Raw genomic sequence first — 9,521 nt, 5'->3', positions numbered from 1 at the left:
CAGGTCCTTCTGGAACAGCTAGGTTTAGAAGAAGTGAGGTCTGAAAATATCGGGAAGCCTTAAGGTACTGTTACGCGTGGCACAGTCTCCGTTATGTGAGTGGATTCCCCACGGAAGATTCACGCGAGGATCCGCACTCAGACACAGCCGGGAGGAAGGTAGCAGGCACAAAGCCGTTTATTAAGCAGAGTACACTGTCAAGAAGGGAGCGTGGGCAGGCCCAGAGGAAGCAACTGCACAGGGATTAGGGGCGTCTTTTCTTTTTATGTTTGCATAGGTTATTGGTCAACCTCTGACTGAGGTTGTTTCCCATCATCTAAGGGATGCCTCCTACCGGTTGGGAGGGGTAGTTTTGGCCCTACAAGGTTCCTCTGGAACTGTAATGGCCCTCTTCCCCTACAGGGCCGGGGTTGTAACCATAACGTAAATATATTACAGTGAAGCTATGGGTTACCCGAGGCAGAGGTGGAAGAGGAGAACGCATACTCTGCACCTGTGGCTCTTGGTCTGTTGGTCTTGGAAGCCACGAAGTCAGGATGTTGTGCCTCCAGCCTTCTAAGACTCCTAATGTGTAACCTCTTTATCACCATCCTTGCTTCCAGCTCACTTCTACCTAATTGCTTATTCTATCGATAACACTTAAAATAGGCATCCCATTCTTTTTTTTTTTTCTTTTAAGGAGCCATGGCTTTCTAATTTAATTTTGAGTAAAATAGGCTTAGAGAGATCAAAAGTTCCCCGTAATGGCCATTGGAGGTCTAAATTACTTTTGGTTACGTCAGTCCATTTAGTTATAAATGTGTAGGCAGAGGGACCATAGTTTTTAAACATAGAGCCAGCCAGAGTCCCAGTAAGGGCGGGGAGGGGGGCAGTACCCTCAGAGCATTTTGATGACTGTGATCCCATTTTATAGAGGTTTTTCTCTAGGGCAAAGAGAAAAATTACTGACCAGCACAGTTGCATCGGGAACAGCCTGGTTCCAGAAGGAATCAGACTAAAGGCCAGCACAGTTCCAATAGGAACAGTCTGGTTCCAAACAGGAGTCTGATGGAAGGCTAGTGCTGGTCCAACAGGCACAGTTCCAACAGGAACAGGACAGTCCCCAAAACAAGTCTGACCAAAAGCCAAATGAGCACTCTCAGAGAAAAAAAAAACAAAAAAACAAACAGCAAGGCCTTTTAAAACATCGTAATAAAGCCTGGAGAGTGCAAACACAAAGCACAGAGCTCAAAATCCAGGAGAAAACTTACCTCAAACTCCAGGGTCAGCCAGAAAGCAGTAGGCACCCAATTGGCTCTGTGGGTGCTGACATGTTTCTTCACCAGCCTCTGAGTTGTTGGGGGTCTTCTTTGCATCCCACTTCTGATCACCAAGTAACATTAACCTTAAAAAACAAAACTGCCAGTTATTTTACCAGCAAAAATGGGTTTATTTGGGAATAGCAGAGAATCACAACCCAGAGGATGCCTTCCCTCACAGAAGAGAGGAATGCTCTTGGGCGCCTGGGTGGCTCAGTGGTTGGGCATCTGCCTTCGGTTCGGGTCATGATCCCGGGGTCCTGGGATCGAGCCCCGCATCAGGCTCCCTGCTCAGCGGGAGGCCTGCTTCTCCCTCTCCCACTCCCCCTGCTTGTGTTCCCTCTCTCACTGTGTCTATGTCAAATAAATGAATAAAATCTTTAAAAAAAAAAAAAAAAAAGAGAGAGAGAGGAATGCTCTTTTACAGAGGAAAGGGGGAAGTTATACATATAAAGTCCACTGGAGTAGGCTGGGAGTTCAAAGTATATAGTGGCCATGACAGTTCCAGCAAGAACTTTGTAGGACCAATGGCTTTTCACTGACTGAGTTGTTGCAGTCTCTCATTGGCTGGGCTGTTGCCAGGGCAGGAGAAAAGCCTTTCTTCCTCCTGCTGGAATGGTAAAACAGTATCCATGTGCAAGATCCCTCTCTTCCCTTGGATCTGTGTGTAATTGATAAGTGATAGGGCATGAGAGCTCATCCTGAGGGCCTCCCAACTCCATTCTAAAGGAGATTTCCTTTTTTTTTTTTTTCTTTAAAGGAGATTTCCTTTTATTAATTTTCACAGGGCATACTCTAACCTCTGCCATTTTTGCAGGAAGAACTCTTAAAAAGGTTAGTCATAGGTACTGGAGAATCAACACACCCAGAAGAGGAAAAACATGGTTTTACTGTTATCATATAATAGTAAAAGTAGTTGCAACAAATATACAATTTTCTGGCTTCCGATTCAAATTCAATTTTACAGATTTTCCCTTAATTTCCTTCAATTTATACCTGGTCTCTTTAACGCTGAAAATTTGGGCTCCTAACAACATTAGCATAATTACTTTTTTTGGTCCTATTTTTCATCAAATACTTTCTAAATAATACTGTGCATATTGACAATAAATCTACTAAATGATGTTTAAGATTTCTTTGCAGTTTCATTTGTTGTTAGAGTATGTTCCATGGTGCAATCTGAACTGCACATTTTACAAAAAGTTTGCAGTAAGGACACCCACGCTGACCAGTAAAAACCTTCCCCCCAAGTTGTTTTGGTGTTGATAAGATAGCCCACACAGCACAAGCAAGCAAAACGCATTTTTTTCTGGAGCCTGGAAAGGCAACTTTGCTGTCTTCTGAGAGAGAGAGAACAGCCCTGTGAGGACTTGGGCTGAGTTATCAAAAGTTACTTACCACCCTCCCTAAACTCTGAAGTCTCCATGTTAAGATTTGTAGCTGTCTCCCGACCTTATCTTCCCTCTCTCCCTAAAAAAAATCGGAAATGTGGGTTTTCTGAAGTACAGGTCTGGATTTACAGATTCAGCTGATTACGTAAACTTGAAGTGTAGCCGGGGCACAGGGGTGCAAGGACACTTGGCTCAGAGGGTCCCAAACAGACCAGGTTTGGCCATTCCCAGCTGACAAAATCCAAAGGCAGAGAGAAGAGTGGCGGTGAAACCAGAAAGGAATTTATTTCACTGGGAAGACAGCAGACTAACGTCTCAAAGACTGTCTTCAAAGTGCCCCAAATACTTCCAGGTTTATATAAGGTAAACGTGGGACACAGGTCGGTGGGTACTGCAGATAGGCAGTGAAGGTCAAACCAGCCATTGTCTGGAGGTCCATCACACCAAGTCTTGCTGGCGTGGAGGCAGTCCCTATTGCTTGAGGGGATAGGTTCGATGGTCTGAGTTCAGAGATAAGCTAGAAAGAACTTAATCAGAAAGTTGAAAGACAAAATGGAAGTAATTGCAGTCCTCTTTCAGAAGTTGGGAGTAGGTGCAATTGACCGCTGGGAAACGCGTAGCGTGAGTCGCTGCAGAAATCCGGGTAACACACACCTGTAAAAGCAGGAGACCCCGAAATCTCAGAGGAAGGGGAACTGGCTGGAGCACAGAGTTGCCCTGAGTCTAGAAAGGGAGAAGAGGTTTTTACATCACTTGGAGGAGCCACTGTGGTGCTCCCAGAGGTAGCTCCCGTTAAGCTGAGAGTGATGAGTTCCCAGAGCCCTAAACTGGCATGCGCCGCATTCAGGGCTTTTGCTGGCCACGTACAGGGATGCCCAGCACGGAGCCGGATGGCCTGGCCTGGAGCAGGTCCCTTGTGCGAGGAGGTGGGGTGTGAACTTGGGAGGCGGATGCGGCCCTGCGGGGGAATGAAAGTGCGGAAGTGCAGGGAGGGGTGCGGGTGGTGGTGGTGGTAGTAGAATGAGGCCAGGCCCAGAACTGGGTTACGATTCTGGGTGGAGGCGGTGCCTCCCGACCCCTTAGGTGTAGTCCCGTCCCGCAGACTGGGACCGCGCAGGCGCCTGCACCTGCGCCCGCGGCGGCCAGGGAAAGTGGCGCCCCGCAGTCGCGGCCAGGCTTTCGGTTCCACCCGCTCCGGCCGGGCCTCCGCCTACTCCAACCGCGGCTACCCCGCCCCCCGCCAGTCCCGGGTCCCCGCCCGAGCGGTCGCAGGTCGCCGGCATGCCGGGTGGCAGCGACAGGGACGGCGGCCTGGGACGCGCCGTGTGCGTGCTGACCGGGGCCTCCCGTGGCTTCGGCCGGGCCTTGGCCCCGCTCCTGGCCCGGCTGCTGTCGCCCGGCTCCGTGCTGGTCCTAAGCGCCCGCAACGACGAGGCGCTGCGGCCGCTGGAGGCGGAGCTGGACGCCGGGCAGCCCGGCCTGCGCGTGGTGCGGGTGCCCGCCGACCTGGGCCTCGAGGCCGGTTTGCAGCAGCTGCTCGGCACCCTGCGCGAGCTCCCCAGGCCCGAGGGCTTGCAGCGGGTGCTGCTCATCAACAATGCGGGTAAGGCGCCCGCCGGCGGCGGCGGACTCCCCGTGGGAGCCCTGGGAATACTGCTTAGCGCCCCTAGCTCTTCCTCCTTCTCACTTTCCCCACCGCTAGGAACTTTAAAGGTGACTCTTAGGAGTCAGAAAGATGCCTGAAAATCCGAGTTGCTTCAGCAAGGTATGGAGGGAGACTCGCTGCCATCGCTGCGGCTCATTCTCCCCCTCCCCCCTTCCCATTTCTGGGCAAATTTTCCAAAATACTTGTAGAACTTTCCCGATCGCCTGGCTCCGCGCCCTCTGGCGGAGGCCTGAGGTCTTCCAGCAAAAGTAAATTACCCACTTTTCTAAATGGCCTCCTGTGTTCTCCCCCTAGGCCCAGAGCAGGACATGCACACTTTCAGTTTGCAACTTGAGATGAGTGAACAACCCCAGGTGTGTCTGTCTGCAGAGATGGGAAGAGGGAGGCGTCTTCAGAAGCGCTAGGGAGACTCCTCTAGGTTTGGATGGGAAGGGGGTGTCTAGAATTTGGAGAGGGCTGGGGGAAGAGAAAACCCATCTGCACAGAGTGATTCTTCAGGTCTGGTTTTTCAGGCACTCTTGGGGACGTGTCCAAAGGCTTCGTGGACCTGGCCGACCCAGCTGAAGTGAACAACTACTGGGCTCTCAACTTGACCTCCATGCTCTGCCTGACTTCTAGCATCCTGAAGGCCTTTCCAGACAGTCCTGGCCTCAGCAGGACCGTGGTTAACATCTCATCCCTCTGTGCTCTGCAGCCCTTTAAGGGCTGGGGATTGTACTGTGCCGGGAAGGCTGCCCGTGACATGCTGTTCCAGGTTCTAGCCGCAGAGGAACCTAGTGTCAGGGTGCTGAGCTATGCCCCAGGTAGGTGGGACATTACTACCATCCCTGTCGCCCAGAACTGGCTGGTTCCCCTCTGGGGGTGGGCAAAGGGCCTAGTCTGTCCCCTCCAAGAAAGAACCCACAGAGTATATTGTCCCTGAATCATTAACCATCACTCCTTTAGGGAAATACAGGCTCCAGAAGTTAGAGCTGGCTGGGATAGGGAGTGTGGTTAGAAGATAAGGGGAGAGACTGGGGAGTTGCCCGGCCTGGAGGGTGGGGCCAGAAAGTCTGAGATACTAGAGTTGAGAGACAATGAGGGTTTGAATTTCAGGCCTGTACCATATTTCCTTATGTGAAACAGGGAAGATGTTACCTGTGTACAGGGCAGTTTGGAGGGTAATATATGGGGTAATATATATGAAAATGATCCCTAGCTGTGAAGTGCTATCTAACTGCTAGCACTTCTAAATGTTAGGTAGTTCTTACCACACTGTATCCTCTTCATATCTATACTTCTTTCTCCTGATAGGAAAACCTTGAAGGCAGGAACTTTGCACTGTGCACCTGTATGTCCCCAGCACCTAGCGAAGCACCTCACTTTGTCAGTCTTCAGTAAATGTTAGTTGAAGGAAGAGCAGAGAGACATTGTGAAGTGCTGGCCACTCCAGGCTAAATTGTGCCAGAACACTGTGGGGATGCTGGGATAAATAAGAGAGGGCCCTGTCTTCACAAAAGTTAAACAGTAAGGGGTCTTGTGACACTTGGTCTGCTGAAATGTCCATACTACCCAAATCTATCTATAGATTCAGTGCAATCCCTATCAAAACTCCAATGGCATGTTTCATAGAAATGGAACACACAATCCTAAAATTTGTATGGAACTACAAAAGATCCCAAATAAAGCAATCTTGAGAAAGAAAAACAAACCTGGAAGCATCATGCTCCCTGATTTCAAACTATATCACAAAGGAATAGTAATGAAAACACACACACAATTTACCAGTGAAATCACATAGGCCTGGTGTCTTGAAGAAGATAACTTTGGGTTGAAATTTTGGCGTGACCTATTAGCTCCATGAACTTAGATATACAAATCTTTCCCCAGATTTGGGAAGTTCTCAGCCATTATTTTTCTGGGGTTCCAATAATGTATAGGTTGTCTCTTCTGATGGTACCCCCTCAAATCATCTTTGGTCTTTTTTGTTCTTTTTTCTTTTTGCTCTTCTGACTGGCTGATTTCTAATGACCTCTCTTCTGATTCACTCATTTCTTTCTTCTGTTTGGTTGAGTCTGCTGTTGACTTCTCTTGAATCTTTAGTCATTTTATTCTTCAACTCTAGGATTTCGGTTTGTTGGGTTTTTTTTTAAAGTGGTTTCTGTTTCTTTGTTGAACTTCTCATCCTGTTCGTGCATTGTTTTCCTAATTTCATTTAGTTGTCTATTTGCATTTTCTTTTTTTTTTTTTAAGATTTTATTTATTTTAGAGAGAGAGAGCACATGTGAGTAGGGAGAAGGGGAAAAAGGCAGAGGGGGAAGAGAGGGAAAGGGAGGGAATCTCAAGCAGACTCCACGCTGAGCACAGAGCCCGACGTGGGGCTCAATCCCATGACCCTGATCTCCTGACCTGAGCTGAAACCCGGAGTCAGATGCTTAACCAACTGAGCCACCCGGGCACCCCATCTGTCTGCATTTTCTTGTAGTTCGCTGAATTTCTTTAAGAAGATTATTTTGAATTATTTGTTCATAGATCTTATTTCTTTAGGGTCCGTCATTGGAGTTTTATAGGTTTCCTTTCGGTGGTGTCACATGTCCTTGATTCTTCATGATCCTTGTGGCCCCATGTTGGTGTCTGTGCATGTGAGGAAGGAGGCACCTCTCCCAGTCTTTACAGGCTGACTTCAGTAGGCAAAGCCCTTTACCAGTCAACCCATGCAGTGATTCTGGGTGAACCATCTGGTGATGTCTGTAGCAGGCTTGCCGCCGGAGTCTGTGGGCAGCCTGTTGCTGGGGTGGATTGAAAGCCTGGGTCCATGGTAGTCAGTCTGGTGCTGGGCCTGGCGGGGAGCCTGGGTTTACAGGCACTCATTGCAAGCTTGAAGGCATCTAGGGCCACAGGAACTGGCTGGAATGTGCCAGGTATCTATGTTCATGGGAGCTTGTCAGGAGCCTGATGCCATGGGAGCAACCCCAGGCCACAAGGGCCAGCTGATACTGGAATGGATTGGGGGCCTGGGTTTCTTGGGGCTTTCTGGGAGCTTGGAGCTGGCTGGAACCAGCAGGCACCAGAGTGACCCTGGGGCCTAGGTTTGTGGGAGCCTGCGCCATAGGAACTGCCTGGGGCTGTGGGAGCCACTTGGGGCTGCTGAGGCACTGGATCTGGCAGGCAGTGGGGTTAGCTGGGGGCCTGGGTTCATGGGGGCCCAGAGGGAGCCACCTAGGGCCATGGGAGTTGGCCTGGTGCTAGGGTGGGCTGGCTCTGGGATCCCCTGTGAAGTCGGGTGCTTACTTGACTCTCCTTCCACAGGGAGGGTGTCTCTACACTGGGATGCCCAGGCTTGGGGGCAGATGATAAACACATCTATATTTCCTACCTTCCTCAATGCATCCTTTCTTATTTCTGTGCTTCACCCAGGTAGTGTAATCCCTTACCCGGAATCCTTGGCTTTTGTGAAGGTAATTTCATGGGCAGCTAATAGTTCATATTGATATTTCTGCAGAAAAGTGCTAGAAACTCCTATGCCACCCCTTTGCCGACCCCAGTGATATTTTAGCAAGATGCATTTAGCAGAGGGCTACAGAAGGAGCTGAAGCAGAGAGAGAACCAGGGCCGTATAAAGGGCCAGATTGTCAGGGTATGTAGAAGCAGAAGGGTCTGTCCTACTTGATGACTCGTTGGCTGTGGGAACAGAGTGGAGAGGGAAGAGCCGGGGATGGAAGTTTTGAGTTTGGAAGAAGAGTATTTCATTAATAGAAATGGAAAAGTCAGGAGGAGGAGATACCGGTTGGACAGGAGGTGAAAAGCTTGGTTCTAGATACAGTGGTCTGGAGATACCATGTTCACTGGGGCGTCGGGATTTGAGTCTGGAGCTCAAAAGTGACAGAATGACCCTGACCATGCTTGTCAGCCAGTGTGAGGTATTTCCGGTGGCCAGGCTGCCTCCACCATAGTCCACACACAGCACGGGCCCTGCCTTGGCCTCTCCCCCCAACTTTTTTTTTTTTTTTTTTTTTAAAGATTTTATTTATTTATTTGAGAGAGAGAGAGAATGAGAGACAGAGAGCATGAGAGGGAGGAGGGTCAGAGGGAGAAGCAGACTCCCCGCTGAGCAGGGAGCCCGATGCGGGACTCGATCCCGGGACTCCAGGATCATGACCTGAGCCGAAGGCAGTTGCTTAACCAACTGAGCCACCCAGGCGCCCTCTCCCCCCAACTTCTGCTCTTCATGCCCTAGGTCCCCTGGACACAGACATGCAGCAGTTGGCCCGGGAGACCTCGATGGACCCAGACTTACGAAAAAGGCTGCAGGACCTGAAGACAAAAGGGGAGCTTGTGGATTGTAAGATGTCAGCCCAGAAACTGCTAAGCTTGGTGCAAAAGGACACGTTCAAGTCTGGGGCCCATGTTGACTTCTACGATAATTAAGCCAGTGTCCTTGGCTTTCTGGGGCTTTCTTCGTGTCCTTAATTCTGATGCCTCCTCCCTCCAGAACCTGCCATCTGTCCCCCAGATTGGGGGGGGGGGGAAGGGGCCCCTGAGAGTTTATGTACAAATAAAAAGCAGATACAAATAAAATGTGGATTGTCCTTTATTCACCCCTGGCTTCTCCTCTGATACAGGGCCCATGACTGACTCCTGGCTCGCTGGGTCCAGAGGTGTTCCTTAATGCAATTAACCCAAACTTGGGGAGTTACCCTTATTTCCAGGGGAGTTATCTTGGGGTTGTCTGCCTCTTCTCACGGAGCCCTACCCAGTGGCAAGCTCAGGTTCAGAGTCGGCCAAGATGGACATGCCCAGCTGCCTGTTCCTCCAGATGCCTATGCTGACCCCAGTCTTTATTACCCTTTCCTCATCCTTGACCCTTTCGAAGACCCTCTTGGATTCCCAATTCTACCCTTTGCCCACATGGCAGTGTTCCGGATGCTTCTCCTCAGGGGGCTGTCTGTCATGGGCCCTCCTGGTAAAGTCCATGTGGCACATGGTCCTGGTCCTCAGTGGGGTGGGCTTAGAACCAACATGCCTTTGGGGGAGATGGGCAATATTCCAAGAGAGGGAAGCCCCAAGAAACCAGGTATATAAACAAACCCATCCTTCCGCTAGTCGGCAGAGCTGGGAGCTCCACAGTGGTGGTGGTCTGCAGCTAGTCAACCAGCCCTTTGCCCCTGGACCTTATTTAGGAGGAGA

At 50.1% G+C, this 9,521-nt stretch overlaps 1 protein-coding gene across 1 annotated transcript; it reads left to right on the top strand.

The window, feature by feature from the left end:
* The first annotated feature begins 3,832 nt into the window (after positions 1–3,832).
* On the top strand, positions 3,833–8,891 carry SPR (sepiapterin reductase). The gene is made up of 3 exons (XM_021699212.2): positions 3,833–4,292; positions 4,868–5,158; positions 8,572–8,891. The coding sequence occupies exons 1-3, from the start codon at positions 3,971–3,973 to the stop codon at positions 8,760–8,762; spliced, it is 804 nt and encodes a 267-aa protein (XP_021554887.1). The 5' UTR covers positions 3,833–3,970; the 3' UTR covers positions 8,763–8,891.
* Positions 8,892–9,521: the final 630 nt, after the last annotated feature.

Source organism: Neomonachus schauinslandi, chromosome 10 (assembly GCF_002201575.2).
Source record: "Neomonachus schauinslandi chromosome 10, ASM220157v2, whole genome shotgun sequence".
NCBI lineage: Eukaryota > Metazoa > Chordata > Mammalia > Carnivora > Phocidae > Neomonachus > Neomonachus schauinslandi.
The sequence above is the reverse complement of the archived record's forward strand: the minus strand, read 5'-3'. Positions and strand labels throughout refer to the sequence as shown.

What these genes read in the sequence shown, in the direction of transcription:
- SPR (XM_021699212.2), top strand. Translation starts at nt 3,971, where the DNA reads ATGCCGGGTGGCAGCGACAGGGACGGCGGCCTGGGACGCGCCGTGTGC. An exon ending in GCTGCTCATCAACAATGCGG is followed by an intron (nt 4,293 to 4,867) that starts GTAAGGCGCCCG and finishes CTGGTTTTTCAG; the next exon opens with GCACTCTTGGGGACGTGTCC. An exon ending in GGTGCTGAGCTATGCCCCAG is followed by an intron (nt 5,159 to 8,571) that starts GTAGGTGGGACA and finishes TTCATGCCCTAG; the next exon opens with GTCCCCTGGACACAGACATG.